Source organism: Ochotona princeps, chromosome 33 (assembly GCF_030435755.1).
Source record: "Ochotona princeps isolate mOchPri1 chromosome 33, mOchPri1.hap1, whole genome shotgun sequence".
Taxonomy (NCBI): domain Eukaryota; kingdom Metazoa; phylum Chordata; class Mammalia; order Lagomorpha; family Ochotonidae; genus Ochotona; species Ochotona princeps.
The window spans coordinates 38,535-55,258 of record NC_080864.1 but is presented as its reverse complement, the minus strand read 5'-3'; the positions used below and the strand labels follow the sequence as shown (position 1 = coordinate 55,258).

Here is a 16,724-nt window from a genome sequence, read left to right as displayed (position 1 = left end):
GTGCCGGGCCCACAGTCGCCGGACGCCGCCGCGAGAGGTCGGAGCCCGGCGCCCCGCCAAGGATCGGAGCCCGGCGCCCCGCGGCCCTCAGCTCGCTGCGTCCTCGCCGCCAGCGCCGCGTCGCCCTGCCCACCCGGCGACGCTCCTGATTGGACGCTTGGCGCGGGCCCGCCTCCGTTGCCTGAGTGACAGCCGAGGAAGACGCGTCACAGAGACCAGCTTGGCGCTGCGGGCGGAGTGTCCCCTCAGCGCGGGTGCTCCGGGGCCGGACCTGCAGAGCGCGCGGGGATGGACGGGGCCGGACCTGCAGGGCGCGCGGGGATGGACGGGGGCCGGACCTGCAGGGCGCGCGGGGATGGACGGGGGCCGGACCTGCAGGGCGCGCGGGGATGGACGGGGGCCGGACCTGCAGGGCGCGCGGGGATGGACGGGGGCCGGACCTGCAGGGCGCGCGGGGATGGACGGGGCCGGACCTGCAGGGCGCGCGGGGATGGACGGGGGCCGGACCTGCAGGGCGCGCGGGGATGGAGGGCGGGGAGCAGGGGTGTCTGCTGCGTCCGGTTCTCGAGACGCAGGGGCGCGAGTGTGAGTTGGGAGTTACAGACTCAGTTTCCAAAAGGAGTAAGGCCTTTTGTCCCGGGGCAAGAGGGGCTCCCAGGAACCAGGTGGGTGGGTTTTCCTCCGCGGCTTGGCAGAAACGGACACGCACTAACCCTAACTCATGATCTTTATTCGGTTCAGACTCTGAAATCTGTCGTCACCACACGGAACAAACAATCTGACTCCATAGATTTTTTTTAAATCATTGGCGTGGACTTTACAGAAGATCTCCCATCGGCTGCTTCACATCCTAAGCGTCTGCTTGGGCTTCGGACCAGGCAAAGTCTGAGGGTCCAGCGTCCGGCATTTGGGCGCTTAGCCTCGGCTCTGGTCCCCTGGATCCTACACTCTAGTACCGGCGATGTCTTCCGGCTCCATTTCCAAGTCCAGCTTGCTGTTTTCACTCACCCTGAGAGGTGGTTTTCAACCTAATTACTCTGTTGGGTTCCTTTCTGACATCAACTGACCCAGCTTCTGAAGACATTTGAGGTGGATAGAAGATCTCTCTCCACCCATCTCTTTGTATCTTTGATACAAAATGAAAATATGTAGATTTTAAAGCTGCTTTTGGCTATAACCAAAACTGGAATTGGTGAATCTTTCAGGAACCCTGTTAACTTTCTTTCTTTCTTTCTTTCTTTTTTGAGGAATGTGCATACAATTTTCTATATGGCTGCAGCATTTCACTTTCCCATGAACACTGTAGTGTCTTTCAAAGCATGAAAATTAAGTCCAAATTATATATATTATTTAAAGATTTATTTATTCTTATTGGAAAGTCATATGCATACCACTGATTTAGTTCCCAAGTGGCCACAATGGCCGGAGCTGCGCCTGGAGCTTCTCCTGGGTCTCCCATGTGGGTGCAGGGTTCCAAGGCTTTGGGCCGTCCTCCACTGCCTTCCCAGGCCACAAGCAGGGAGCTGGACTGGAAGCAGGGCTACCAAGACACAAATTGCCCATATGGGATCCTGGCGCATGCAAGGTGGACCTTAGCTGCTAGGCTGCCATGCGCCCATGCCCCCAAGTTGTATTTGTAGCAGCTTTTGGTTTTGGTGTCATGCATAAGAATCTGTTGCTGTACCTGTATGGGATGCCAGTGTCACAGGTGGTGGCATTACCTGCTATAAAGGAAGCAGGGCTTACCTGAACAGAAGGGGCCCCAGGTGTCTCCATCTTACCTTTTTCCCACTGAACTCCCACCACCTCCATCCTGTTCCTGCACCGCTGGAATAAACTTCCTAAGATACCTTGTTGTGTTTGGTGTTTCCGGCTCACGGTAAAGAACCAGGTTGCGGGAATTAGCTGCGCTTAATAATACAGTAATAATAATGTAAACTAGAACTCTGTGTTACATGACTTACAGATCCACTGCCCCAACCAGTGGAAGGGGTGGCCTGAGCTGGGCAAGGAGACACACAGAGGTGTGGGTGGTCTCTGTGACCTCTGAGGAGATCTTCCCGGCGTTGAGGGATCCTGGCTTTGGTTTTCTTATTGGAAAAGTGAGCAGTCGCTGGACTGAGGAACAGCAGCGGCAAGGGGCACTTGGTTTCCCCCAGCGTCCAGACGTGAGGAACCCCATGCTCATCTCATTTGCTACTGAGCCAGTTCTATCCCAGGGTGCACAGCGGTCCTCCCCTCCCAGGACCACCCCCCACCGCTCGAAAGCGGAGGCCTCTGCTCTCAAAGGGGCAATTGTCCTCAGCCCCTGGAGGAACGCCCAAGGCAGGACTTGTCCCTGCTCCTGGGGGTTCAGGCATCCCAGGATTCAGCTCTGCCACCTCGGGTCTGAAGGCGGCGCCATGCCGAGCATCAGCCCGCGACCGCCGCTGATTGGCCGGCTGGAGCTGGGAGCAGATCGCTGGCGGGCGGAGGAGCAGACAGAGAAGCAGCCAGGCGGGCTGAGGGGGAGCCGGGCGGCCTGAGGAGCAGCCGAGCGGGCGGAGGCGCCAGTGGAACCATGAGCCCCGGCGCTGCTGCCCGCCGAGGCCGAGCCGGAGCCTGCGGGGCCGCTGGGCGCGCCGGGCGGGGGTCGCTGCACCCTCCGGCTTGGCTCTTCCTGCTGTGGCTAGTGGCCGGCCGCACCCGCGCCGCGGACTACGAGGTGAGGGAGCCCGCGGGCGGGAAGGAGGCCAGCTGAGGTGAAGCCCTGAGGAGGGGGCGGCTGGAGGGGCTGCGGAGCCCCCCGCGGGCGCCTGGGAACTGTGGCTGTCCCAAGCAGGGACACAGTCGCCCTGTGTGGCTGGGGTCAGTCGCCTCAACTTTGTAATCCCAGAGAGGGCTGTGAGGGGGCCAGAGCAGCTGTGTGTAAGGGGCGCGGAGTGAGCTCAGGGGCGGTGCACAGCCTCTCTGGGCTGCAGCTTGGCTCCCCCACTTCTGCTGGCCCGCTGGGGTTTCACCTGCACTCTGTCCCAGTACCCTGATGTGAAAACTAGGACTGCTGTGGGCTCAGCTGGCAGCTCAGCTGTCTGCAAGGTTGAGTACAGCTCAGCTCCTGCTGGGATGACATGCCCAGGGCTGAGTGAGAGCTGTCCCGGGGGCAGTGTGGGTGGGCACAGCTCTGTGTCCTGCCTGGGAGGGCCCGGCCTCCTCTGCTGGGGGTCAGGGTCAGGTGGTGGCTCCCCGCCACACCCTCATGTCAGTCAGGGTGTGTCCTGAGCTGTGGCTCTCCTCTACTCCACCCCTTAGCTCTGGGGTTTCTCACAGGGGTGTGTGTGTTGTTTGGGGTCTGTGTGCAGGCTTGTCCCAGAGTGCAGCCAGACATGCTGAACGTCCACCTGGTGGCCCACACACATGATGATGTGGGCTGGATCTATACAGTGGACCAGTACTATTATGGGGGTAAGTAGAGGGTGGGGACGGCCTTTCACGTGTGCCCTGGACAGCAGGGTGGGGCAGTGCCTGCATGGGCTCCTGTCTAGGAGTATCTTCCGATTTTCCTGCTCGCTCAGAGTACCTGACCCCTGACCCCTGTGTCCACAGGACAGAATGACCTGCTGCACCCAGGTGTGAAGAATATCCTGGACTCGGTGTTCGCTGCCCTGCAGGCAGAGCCCAGCCGTAGGTTTGTCTACGTGGAGATGGCCTTCTTCTCCCGCTGGTGGCACCAGCAGACGAACGCAACGCAGCAAGCTGTGCAGGAACTGGTGCGCCAGGGTGAGGCTGTCCCCAGGACGTGAAGAGGAAGGGCAGCTCCGCTTGGCTTCCTGTAGCCCTGGGCTGTGAGATGCCTCGCGCTGCTGTGCAGGCTGTGCGCTGGCAGATATTCCGGTGTACACTGGCAGATCTGGGGGACACCTGTGTGTTGTGCAAAGCCCACATCCAGGGGCTCCTTTGGGAAGCTCTGCTCCCCGTATCTGGACAGAAGGGCCTGGGAATGTGCATTTTTCTCTTTGTAGTCTTCTCATCCCCAGCTCTTGACCCTGACCCATTCCCTGCCCACACTGTGAGCCCACACCTAGGCCTTGACCCTGACCCCACACAGAGCCCTAGACCCTGACCCCACACAGAGCTCTAGACCCTGACCCCACACCCAGCTCAAGACACTGACCACACACTGCCTTTGACCATATATGCTCCCAGCCGTTAACCCTGTCCATGACCCTTCCTGTACAGGGCGTCTGGAGTTTGCCAATGGTGGCTGGGTGATGAACGACGAGGCGGCCACCCACTATGGTGCCATCGTGGACCAGATGACCCTGGGGCTGCACTTCCTGCAGAAGACATTCGGGGAAGACGGGCGCCCCCGTGTGGCCTGGCACATTGACCCCTTTGGCCACTCTCGGGAGCAGGCTTCCCTGTTTGCTCAGGTGCTGTGCCCTCCTCACTAGGTGCACCGTTTCCCTCGCTTGGACTCGTCCCTCTGCTGCTCCAGTTCTCCCTTTTCCTTCTATCTCTCCTCGACCTTGGTTCTACCCACCTCTCCTAAGCCAGTGTGAGCTTGATACTGGAGGGCTGGGCACATATTACAGTACCCCCTGTGGGACTCCCCCCAGATGGGTTTTGATGGCGTCTTCTTGGGGCGAGTGGATTACCAAGATAGAGAGGCACGAATGAAGAGGAAGAAGATGGAGCTGGTGTGGCGAGCCAGTGCCAGTCTGAAGCCCCCGACCGCTGACCTCTTCACTGGTGAGGCTGTGGGCTGACCTCAGCAGTCACACAGAGCCCCTGGCTCACAGGGACCTTGGGCCTGACTGACTGCTCTGCTGCCATCATCTAAAAACCTTCCTCCATTTTGGAACAAGGACCTTCAACTTTCCTTTGGTCCTGGTCCCTGCAAATTCTGAGGTCTGTCCTGGGGGAGGCCAGACCAGCTTCTTCCTTAGGGAAGGTCTGGGGTACTGGACCACCCTTTGAGCCTAGTGTGACCTGCAGGTGTGCTCCCCAACCTTTATGACCCCCCAAAGAATCTGTGCTGGGACACGCTGTGTGATGAGAGGTCCATAGTGGACAACCCTGAAGACTTCCAGTACAATGCCCAAGAAGTGGTTGATTATTTCCTGCGTATGGCTGCTGACCAGGTAACCCAGGGTCCAGAACCTGTGGGATTGAGGTGTACAAGGTGGGACAAGGTGTACACAGCATTTCTCATGACGCAGACATGACCTAACACCTATTCAGAGCCCTTGGATGAAGGTACCGTCACTTGAGCCCTTCTGATGTGCAGGCTGTCCTCAATGAAGTGTGCAGGAGATAGCATAGCACTGTGCGTTTAGATGTGTGCTCACCTCTGAGTGGGCCCATCTAAGCTGCTCACCAGCCAGTGGCTCTCTGTGGGCCACACACACACGCAGGGTTGGGCAGCATCAAGTACCAAGCTGTGGCCTATGGCCTACTGGGCTACTTTTTAGGAGGAAACTGCAATCCAGACTCAGGATTGGAGCTGGGACTCGAACCGACATGCTGCAATGTGGATGTGGGCATTGTAAGAGAATCGTACATGCTGGCCCATGTGCTTGCACTGTAATGATAATCTGGACCACTTATGAAGGTTCATCTAAACGCTCTCAGAAAAATGAAAAATGAGGCTATAAGTATTGTATTACAACAAAATGTAATGCATCTGCGTTGTTGTCCACAAAGTTTTTGAAGCTTCCTTGTATACACTAAGATACAGCTAGATACGTGGCCAGACACAGTGTGGCCTGCGAACCGCCCTTTCCCCTGCAGCACCGGTACTATCGCACCAACCACATCGTGATGACCATGGGTGGTGACTTCCACTATGGGTACGCCAACTCGTGGTTCAAGAACCTTGACAAGCTCATCCAGCTGGTCAATGCGAAGGTCAGTATGCTCATCCTGTGGTGCTCCTGTGTAAGAGTGTGTCCTTGGGTGCCCAGGACGGGGGTCCAGGGCAGAACTACATGTCCCATCTGAGTGTTCTCTTGCTTTTGCAACAAACAACCACAAACCGAGCAGCTGAGAATAGCAGAAACCCAGGAGCACCCGCTTCTGAGGTCAGCAGTGTGGCACGGGTTGCACTGTGCTGGAACATGGCCATGGCAGGTCTGTGCCCCTTGGGAGGCTTTGGGAGAGAGCTTGTGCCTTTGCCTTTTGCAGCTCTGGACACCACCTGTGTCCCTTGGCTCGTGCCCTCTCCTTTATCTTCAAAACCAGCCACACAGCGCCTCTCGGCCTGCTTCTGTCGTCACAGCTCTTCTGCATTCTCTACTACCGTCTTCCAGTTTTGTTTAAAAACTTTATAATTGCTGAATGGACATGGTGTGTATGTGTGTGTGGAACTGGGTAGGTGGCTCTCTGCATCTGTGGAGTCGACATCTGAGAATTCGACCAAGTGTGCATGAAAATCAGTTTTAAAAAAGAGCCTATACTTCCTGCAGTATGGGGGCAGGAAACTTGGGGCAACAGTGTGGTTCACTGGGTTACACAGCTGCCTTCCACACAGGCACTGTGGGTTCCAACCCTGGTGCCCCACTTCCAGACCGGTTATCTATCCTTGTATCTGGAGAATCAAGCAACTTAACTTGTTGGGCTTCTATCACCTCTGTGGGAGTTCCTGGCTTCTGGCTTCTGGCTTCTGCCTGCCCTAGCCTTAGGCACTGAGGCCCATTTGAAGAGTGAACCACCAGTAAAGGCCTCTTTCTGCTTTCAACTAAATGCATAAATCTTTTTAAAATGTGTGTTTACTGAGAAATTGGACTTTTTCTTGTTCATTGTAACAATTTGGCTGTTTTTGACAATTGATTGGTTTGTTTGTTTTTTTTTTTTTTAAAGATTTATTCATTTTATTACAGCCAGATATACACAGAGGAGGAGAGACAGAGAGGAAGATCTTCCGTCCGATGATTCACTCCCCAAGTGAGCCGCAACGGGCCGCTGCGCGCCGATCCGAAGCTGGGAACCTGGAACCTCTTCCGGGTCTCCCACGCAGGTGCAGTGTCCCAATGCATTGGGCCATCCTCAACTGCTTTCCCAGGCCACAAGCAGGGAGCTGGATGGGAAGTGGAGCAGCCGGGATTAGAACCGGCGCCCATATGGGATCCCGGGGCGTTCAAGGCGAGGACTTTAGCCGCTAGGCCACGCTGCCGGGCCCGATTGGTTTGGTTTGAAAGACAGATGGCTACCTGCTGCTTTATTCCCAAAATTTGTGCAACACCTAAGCTGGTACAGGGTGAAGCTGGAGCTGGAACTCAGTGCAGGTCTGCACATGGGTGGCAGGGTCTCAGCTATCTGTAGCATCCCCTGCTATTGCCAGGATGTTCATTCCCAGAAGCCAGGGTCAAGAGTCGAACCAGACCTGAGGCCAAGCACTAAAAGGGCATGGGGGTGTCCCACACTACGTAACTCACCCACCAAATGCCCACCCCAAAATGTGTATTCATATTTTGTTATGAGTACTAGAGACTCACATAGGGTCTCTGATTGCTGATTTGATTCCCAAATGTGTGTGGTAGACTCTTGAAGTGGGATGAAGCCAGGAGCTGCCAACACAATGCTGGTCTCCCAGGGACCCAGGCATTGGTACCTCCCAGGGTGTGCAGTAGCAGAAAACGGATTGGGAACAGAGTGGGAATCTGAAGCCAGACTCTGTGGTGTGGGCTGTAGACAACCTTCCTTGAATCCTAACAGTTGCCTCAAATGCCTGCCTTAAACTTCTCTTGTACTTTCTCCCTAAACTATACTGGATAACAAGCGTTTCAAGTACTTACAATGTATCAGTGTGATTCTACATCTTGTGATGACTTAAAGTACACAGGAGGATTGCATATGTTCTACGAAATACTGTGCTGCTGATTACAAGAGTAGGCATCTGTGGAATTTGCTATCCTCTGGGGATCTTGGAAAAAGTCACCTGTGGATGATGATGTGTGACTGTCAAGCATGCGATGCATGTGTGCAGACGTGTATTGATGTAAGTGTGTAGACACATGTGTTGATCATGTATGCATGTGGGTATGTGTACTGATCATACATTGTGTAGATATATGTATTGGAATGCACTATGCACACACATGTACTGATCCATGTATTGTGTGGATGTGTGTATTAATCATGATCTATGTACACACATGCACTGAGTATGTAAGTGTATTGATATATGTAGTGATTGTGTAAGTGCATAGACATGTGTGTTGATCATGTATGCATGTGGAATTATGTACTGATTATGTATTGTGTGGATGTATGTATTAATCATGATCTATGTACACACATGTACTGAGTATGTAAGTGTATAGATATATGTAGTGATTGTGCACTCCAGGGGGGTATTCAGCACCTGAGCCCAATGGATGTTCAAATGTGGGCAACCATGTGGGCCTCTGGGCATGCACAGCCGTGGGTCCCGGGGAAGGAGTGCTGCCTCGAGCTCACCCAACGCCCTCCATCAACAGCAGGAGAACGGGAGCCGGGTCCATGTGCTCTACTCCACCCCTGCGTGCTACCTGCGGGAACTCAACAAGGCCAACCTCACCTGGTATTTGGGGACACTGGGGAGCTGGAAGGGGGTGACATGCCACTTGGCCTATGATCCAGCCCTCCATGCCCACGCACACGCAGGTCAGTAAAAGAGGACGACTTCTTTCCGTATGCTGATGGCCCCCACCAGTTCTGGACCGGCTACTTCTCCAGCCGGCCAGCTCTCAAGCACTATGAGCGTGTCAGCTACAACTTCCTGCAGGTGGGTGGGACCCTGACGCATAGGGCAACAAGGAGGGGGGATAGGCCTGGTAACCCAACATGGCCCTGCTCCCCAGGTGTGCAAGCAGCTGGAGGCACTGACAGGCTGGGAGGCCAACAAGGGACCCTATGGCTGGGGAACCAGCACAGTCCTCGGTAGGGATGGGGCAGAAATGGGGTTGAAGGTGGAAACCAACCCTGGTTTGCCCCCCAAGTCTCTTCTTAAAGCCTATACTAACCTGCCCCACAGTCCCTGACCTTTCTTGTCCCGGTGCTGGGCAGGGCTGAGTCCTATGGAGGCCCCACGCTGTGCCCTGTTTGTCTGCAGAGGAGGCGATGGCCGTGCTGCAGCACCATGATGCCATCTCTGGCACCGCCCGCCAGAATGTGGCAGATGACTATGCACACAAGCTGGCCACAGGCTGGAGACCCTGCCAGGTGTGTGGGAGGCCACGGAGAGGAAGCATGGTGTACATGGAATGAAGGGGCAGACAGAATGGGGCATGGCCAACACATAGGTGAGGAGGGCGTGACAGGGCCAAGGCATAAGTCACCGAGTGAACGAAGCAATGTGGCCCAGCCCCTTGGTCATGGACAAAGCCTCTTTGAGGAGGGACCGATAGGCTGCTGTGTGGTGGGGTTGAGCACAGGTAAGAAGCAGAAGAGGCCTGAATAATCGTTGAGAGTGAAGCCTCCCCTTGCTGCCCACTCTGCAGGTTCTCATGAGCAACGCCCTGGCATGGCTCAGTGGCTCCATCGAGGATTATTCCACCTGTCCGGGCCTCAACATCAGCTTCTGTGTGCTCAGCCAGATTTCAGCTCGAGTGAGCTGGTGGGGCAGGAGGGAGCAAGGGCCATGACAGGAGCTTGAGGTAGAGAGGGATGGCAAGTAGAGGCAGGGCTCCAGATGATGGGTGTAGACCAGGTGCTTGGTGACTTCTGGACACCGGATCTGGGGAATTCCATGAGGTGCAATGAAGCCAGCAAGGAGAGAGCAGTGTGCTCAGACGGGGCTCTTCCTGCCGATCGCTGAGTACCCAGGGGTGAGCAGGGAGAGTGCAGCATGAGGGTGGGGAAGCCCTGCTGTGCTGCATGCCCTCCCTGTTCCCCTGCCCCAGTTCCAGGTCACCATTTACAACCCCTTGGGGCGGAAGGTGGCTCACATGGTGCGGCTGCCAGTCAATGAAGGCACCTTCCTTGTGAAGGACCCCAAGGGCAACGCTGTGACCAGTGATGTGAGTCCCTTCAGTGACTGCTTCTCCCTTGGACACCCATGGGCACCCCCATCTCTCATGGTCAGCTCTGTCCCTAAACATGTCGTTATGCTCCCACCCTGAGTACCAGACCCTCGGAGCATCTCTGTACCGCGTGTCCCCTTTGACTATCCCTCTCGTACCCTGTGTCCTGAATGTGGAGAACTCCTGCTCCCCAGATGCCTCTGGCCCCTAAACTCTCTCCTCCCATGAAATCTTTCCTTCCCTGCTATGCCTGCCACATCTCTCCCCTTCCTGCTCCTTCCCTTCTCCTCCCATCCCATTCTTTACACACTCACATGAGTCTCCTCTATCCTGGATTGACACAGACCCCACCTCTTTTCCCTCTGTACCCGGATTTCCTTTCCTCACCCAGGAACCCAACCACTCCTTGCTTTCGATACCTGTGTGCAATGCATGTCATGCTCTGTGTGAGCTCACAGCCTCTGACTCTGTTTCCCTTCTACCTCACCTGAGGTGGTGATGAATCCACAAGCAGAGACACAGATACCCATCCCAGAGCTGCTGTTCCCAGCCTCAGTGCCTGCCTTGGGCTTCAGCGTCTACTCCATAGCCCGAGTGTCTCGTCAGAACCCCAAGTTCCACATGCCCAAGTCCATTCCCCGGCACTCCAATTCAGATGTCTTAATGATCCAAAACAAGGTGAGACTCCTCTTAGATCCGTGTCCCTGAGCTGGTGACAACTTGCATGTGTGGTGAGCTCTGCGTGCCCTGTGTTGGCACTCCCTGAGTTTGAGGTCTACCATTCCACACTCTCCTGTAGTGTGACCTTGAACGACCTTCATGTGGGCCTGAATGGCTTTTCTGAGGCTGTGAAGATGAGTGACACTGACAGATAGATCAGAGCTGATGGCAAATGGAGGACAGTTTTAGTTATTGAACAGCAAGAGTTATTCATTTCAAGGGGTGTGTGTTTGTGTGTGTGTATGTGAGAGAGAGAGAGAGAGATCTTCTGTCAGATAACTGACTTCTCATACGGCCCCAAAAGCCAGAAGTCAAGTCTGGCCAGGAACCAGGATCACCATCCCGGTCTCCACAGAAAGTACTTGGAGCACACACTTGAGCCATCACCTGCTGACCTCCCAGGTGCCTCAGCAAGAACCGGAATGGAAGCAGAGCACCTGGGTCTCAAACTTGGGATCCAGAGATGGCTGTGGTGTGGAAAGCCGCAGCTCCATCCCTGGGCCACCCCTCAACACCTGTGGTTTTCTTTGGGTTGTAAAGGAATGGCAGGATTCCCACGGGCCCTCCCATGTTGTGTGGGTGCAGGAATCAGTGCTGTATAGGATGCCCAGCTTGGCTTTGGTCTGAAGCAGATGACATGGATGGTGAGGCTGAGATGTCACAGGTGCCCTCCTGAATCATGTCACCAAATAAACCTGCAGAAGCATGGAGTGAGGCAGACAGGATATTGGGAGTCCTTAAAGGAATCAAGCGTGAGGCGTGCGAGGGAAGGTGGAGGGGCAAGAGAGTGCTGGGAAGATGGCGCTGCCACTGGCCATTCATGTGTGTCCTCCCGTTTCTGCACAGTACATTCGGGCTACATTCAGTGCTGAGACTGGCCTCTTGATGAAGATTGAGAACATGGGCCAGAAAGTTGTACTGCCTGTGAGCCAGTCTTTTTTCTGGTAAGAAGGTGTGCGGCAGATCTGGGCAGGGGGCTAATGGACCTGGAGCCCCTTACCGACTCTTGCCTGTGTTGTCTACAGGTACAAAGCCAGTATAGGTGACAGGAAACTCCAGCAGTCCTCTGGTGCCTATGTGTTTAGACCACACCGACGACAGCCACTGCCCGTGAGCCAGCGGGCTGAGATCTACCTGGTGAAGGTCCGGGAATGCTGTGGGCAGTGGGGATGGCCGGCTAGGCAGCGTGGGTCTTTGGTTCAGTGCAGGGAGGAGAGGATGCCATCTTCCTCAGTTAACAGGGCTCAGACCAAGTAGGATGTTGGCAGGTGGAAGGGGACTGACATCATGGCAGCTGTCTCCTGAGGAATCAGATAGGAAGCCGTTCACACCTGTCATTTGTGTTGGCATAACTCTGAATTGGAAGCAGGGCTGGGTGTGCACTAAATGAGGAGTACAAGTCCAGGAACTGGAGGATTCAAGATGGTTTGTGGGATGAAGAGGTGATACTGGTGGGGAGATGTCAAGGGTAACACTTGGATGGAGGCTTGGGAGAGTCTGCTGAGGGTAGGTATGCCCTGGGGATGCCAGCTCTTGGGGCCTGTCAGGGATGTTTCCTTCAGTGCAGGAAAAGACAGAGTGACAGGACTCATGTCTGTGCATGTTCAAAACTTGAAGTTTAAGTTTATTCCTCATGTCCATAGACAGGTTGATCTGTTGTTGTAACTGTTGACCCAAATTCACTGAACTCAACCCAGATGGAATTCTCTTTCTACCAGTGAGACAGGCTGTGCACTGGGGAAGCTCTGAAGATCCCAGTCACCCCAATGCTTTCTGTGTCATGCACTGTCTTCCCTAATCCTCAGCTTCTCTTTAGTCTATAATGGGTGCCTGAGTTCCAGCTACTCTGTCTGTTTTTGAGTCAGTGAGACCCTTTCTCACAGCCCCTTACACAGCTACCGTCACACAGGTCCGGATCAGTTCATGGAAGACAGGAAAGCAGTCGAGAAAAGACTGTCCATCACAATCGAGTGATAACTGCTCTGAGGAGGGGAGGTGGGACATTGGCAGTCAGCTGGTACATGTGCCCCCCTCTGGAAATCCATGTTGGTGATAAGGGGAGTGTGGGCATCACATCCAGGCAGGTGTGGGTGAAGGTAGGATACCTGTGCACCTATTGGGGTTGACCCTGCTGGAGGGCTCACAGCTGGGTGGTACGTGCCTGACTCACCTCTGCTCATGGCTGGGCTGACCGCTGCCCTCCGCTCTGTTTCTAGTCATCCTTAGTGCAGGAAGTGCACCAGAACTTCTCAGACTGGTGTTCCCAGGTGGTTCGCCTGTACCGGGGACAGCGGCACCTGGAGCTGCAGTGGACAGTGGGCCCCATACCCACTGCGTGAGTTCCTTGCATGGGTTTGGGTCTGTGAAAAATGCAGACAAGGTGATTTACTTAAGAACATTTGAATCAAAGACGAAGGGGCTGATTAGTGGCACAGGGAGTTAAGCCACCATGAGCCCTGCTGGTATCGCAGTCCATGGGCTGTGGAGTCCCTTGCTGCTCCATTTCCCACTGCATTCCCCATGAGTACTTGGATAAGAAACATAAGGTGGCCCAAGTACTCATGTGCCTGCCACCCATGTCCAAGATGGAACTCCAGGCTCATGGCTTTGTCCTGTAGAGTGCGAACACAGAGCCATTTAGGAAGTGAAGCAGCTGATGGAAGATCTCTTACTCTTGGGCCTCTCCCTCTTGGGGTCATTCAGTCTTCCTTTAAACAAAACGATCTGGGAAAACTCATTGGAAAGGGAGCGGGTGTCCAGGTGGAAGCTGGGAGGCAGCAATAGCATCTGAGTCTCCACTGTGTGTGGCTGGGCTGTCCCCAGGCAAGAGGCACAGGGGGACTGACCCCAGGCCCTGTGATGAATGGCAACATCCCAGCTGGTGTTGGAGGCGCCGTGCTAGTAACTACCCACAGAGTGGAGTTCAGTGAGGCTCACACACTTCCCTCATGTTGAACACAGTGATGGCTGGGGAAAAGAGGTCATCAGTCGCTTTGACACGCCGCTGGACACCAAGGGCCACTTCTACACGGACAGCAATGGCCGGGAGATCCTGACCAGGAGGTGAGAGGGCCAAGAGGCACTCCAGGGGCAGTCTGGGAAATGCTGGGGCCCAGGAGTGGAGGCATTGGCTGAGCCATGGGAATATGGGAGAGCAGCAGAGGGAAGAATGGGCGAGCCAGCCCCAGGGCTGACCCAGTGACCTCCCACCCCAGGCGGGATTATCGGCCCACCTGGAGCTTGAACCAGACCCAGGTGGTGGCAGGCAACTACTACCCAGTCAACACCCGCATTTTCATCAAGGTACCCTCCCACACTCCATGCTGCCCTCTATGGAACGGGGAGCACCCCTCGTTGGCAGGGTCTCCCCACCACCTGGGTTGGGGCTGGCTCTGGCTCCCCACTTCTCCTCACCCCTGTCCTCCAGGATGGGGAGAAGCAGTTGACGGTGCTGACGGACCGTTCGCAGGGGGGCAGCAGCCTACGGGACGGCTCGCTGGAGCTCATGGTGAGTGTAGGGGGGCCGCAGCCAAGCTAGGGTCCTCCTCAGGTCCCACACTGCTGCCCTGCGGGACTCTGCAGAAGGACACCCTCACCCTCTCCCGGGCACGCTCCTGTAGGTGCACCGGAAGCTGCTGCGAGATGATTTCCGCGGAGTCGGGGAGGCGCTGCTGGAGCAGGGCTCGGGCTTGGTGGTGCGAGGGCGCCACTTGGTGCTGCTGGACGCGGTAGACCAGGCGGCCGCGGGGCATCGGCTGCTGGCTGAGAGGGAGGTCCTGGCCCCACAGGTGTTTCTGGCCCCAGGCGGGGGCGCTCCATACTTCCAGGGAGCCCCAAGGCGCACACAGGTAGGAGGCGTGTGGTGCACAGAGCCTCAGGATAAAGCCCACTTGGGGCTGGTTTTACTTGGCTTAGTGGGGATCCACCGCTCGAACTTAATTCACTCAGAAGAGGCCAGCACAAGGCTAAGCCTCGCGTAGCTCCTAACCAGGGCTGGTCCAAGTGTCAATCCACTCCTGAGTGGGCAAAGTCCAGCGCCTGCCTCGTTACCACCTTCTTGCCTCAATCCTACCCGTTCTTGAAGTCTGCCTTCTGAGCCACTCACCCTTTGCGCTTTGCCCTGCTTCGCCTTTTGGGGTCCACAGCCCTGCCCCAGCTGCATATCCTTCCTGTGTCAGGGCCGCTCAGCCTGGGAACTGTCTCGTGGTCTCATTTACTAAGGCTCCCCGAGCCACCCAGTGCTCTGTGGTGTTCTTTGCTTTTCCTGTGTAAGGTCTGCCCTCCCGGTGACTCGGCCTGCTACCCATTCCCACAGTTCTCAGGCCTGCTCAGGGAGCTCCGCCTTCCTGGTCCATGCCCCGCCCTCCCTGACTAGGCCCTGCCTACCCCTCCCACAGTTCTCAGGCCTGCTCAGGGAGCTCCGCCGTCCTGGTCCATGCCCCGCCCTCCCTGACTAGGCCCTGCCTACCCCTCCCACAGTTCTCAGGCCTGCTCAGGGAGCTCCCGCCCTCTGTCCACCTGCTCACACTGGCCCGCTGGGGCCCGGACAGACTGCTGCTGCGCTTGGAGCACCAATTCGCCCTTGGGGAGGACTCAGGACACAACTTGAGCTCTCCTGTGACCTTGAATTTGCAAGTAAGGAGAGCAGAGGTGGGCAAGAGCCAGGAGAGACAGAGGCACTGGGGAATTCTGGCTCTGCTTGTTCACTCCGGGCCCTTCCATGATTTCCACAGGACCTGTTCTCCACCGTCACCATCACCCACCTGCAGGAGACCACGCTGGCGGCCAACCAGCCCCGAGAAAGTGCCTCCAGGCTCAAGTGGACCCCAGACACTGGTGGGTTCCTGCCTGTAGCTGGCAGCTGTGGGCAGTGCAGGAGGCAGGAGAATGTGGGCAGGCATCCAGGATAGAGTGAGAGTATCCATGGCAGATCCAGGCAGGAGTGCTGAGCCCACAGTGGGTTCATCAAATGATTCATAAGCATTGAGGACTGAACACTTGGTTGCATGACATGATTTGAGGGTCTCCCTAGGTGATTGTTCTGGGAAGGGGACCATTTCCTGGGATTGCTTTGCGGCTCTTAGAATATGGACCATGTGTTGGAGAGGATTTTGTGAACCCTAAGTGTTGAATTTCGTTCCAGGGATGTCATTAATGGGTTCGGGAGGAGATGTTTAGGATAGATTTGTGGGCTCACGGTGTGGAATTCTGCACCCATCTTACTCTCGGTCCTCCAACTCCCTCCCTAGATGCTGCACCGTACCCCCCTGCTGCCCCTGTGGACCCGACCACCATCACGCTGCAGCCCATGGAGATCCGCACCTTTGTGGCCTCAGTCTTGGGGGAACTGGACCCCTGGAGCCACAGAGAAGACCCCTTAGACTTCTGAGCTCTCTGATTGCTGCTTTGTCACCCGTCAATGCCATTAAAGTGACACTGCTAAGCATGAGGTCACTGTGGGACTGTTTCTGGAAGGAGACAGAATGCATGATTCTATAAGGCCACCAAAGCCTAACTGAAGGAAAGGCAAAGTGCAGGAAGACAGGGCACTGTCCTTTGGTTCACTCCCCAAATGGCCTCACAGAATCTTGCTTTCTGTGAGGTGTTCAACATGCTTCATTTCAATGCAGTGTGCTCTATGTGCATTAGATTAGAAGTGACAAAACTGGGTTCCCAGGAGAGCTGCTTATAATGCTGGTGGTGCGTGAATGTAGTGACCCAAATGGGTTAGTTCTGCCACTAGAACACATGTGCTGCTGCTTTGGGATTATGCCACTCACCAACACACGAGTTCCCTAGGTGTCACATGCACATTTAGCAGTATGTGTATATGGTACCAGCTGTCCTCTGCAGGCCCCAATGTGCTTCCATATCCTCTATTTGTATTTGGGCTAGCCATCCAGTACTCTGTCTTTTCCACTGGGGTGGATGGGCCCAAGGACCCACGTCAGGTACCCAGTCCCTTCCACAGCCTCCACCCCTGATGCTCGTGGACCTGACAGCCAATGCACAAGCATGCCCAAG

The 16,724-nt window shown here is 55.7% G+C and overlaps 1 protein-coding gene across 11 annotated transcripts; it reads left to right on the top strand.

Annotated features, from left to right (window-relative positions):
* The first annotated feature begins 2,557 nt into the window (after positions 1-2,557).
* LOC101531130 (lysosomal alpha-mannosidase-like) lies at positions 2,558-16,149 on the top strand. Of its 11 annotated transcripts, XM_004595728.2 has the most exons (24): positions 2,558-2,704; positions 3,339-3,441; positions 3,583-3,756; positions 4,216-4,409; positions 4,596-4,728; positions 4,975-5,120; positions 5,770-5,886; positions 8,457-8,539; positions 8,623-8,743; positions 8,820-8,898; positions 9,071-9,180; positions 9,459-9,566; positions 9,861-9,977; positions 10,473-10,658; positions 11,547-11,644; positions 11,726-11,843; positions 12,917-13,035; positions 13,662-13,763; positions 13,916-14,003; positions 14,128-14,208; positions 14,321-14,548; positions 15,180-15,335; positions 15,434-15,536; positions 15,950-16,149. In XM_004595728.2, the coding sequence occupies exons 1-24, from the start codon at positions 2,561-2,563 to the stop codon at positions 16,087-16,089; spliced, it is 3,048 nt and encodes a 1,015-aa protein (XP_004595785.2). In that variant the 5' UTR covers positions 2,558-2,560; the 3' UTR covers positions 16,090-16,149. The 11 variants fall into 11 exon arrangements, with proteins under 11 accessions (XP_004595785.2, XP_058513984.1, XP_058513983.1 ...); XM_058658001.1 differs by lacking the exon at positions 5,770-5,886; XM_058658000.1 differs by lacking the exon at positions 9,861-9,977.
* The last annotated feature ends 575 nt before the right edge of the window (positions 16,150-16,724 follow it).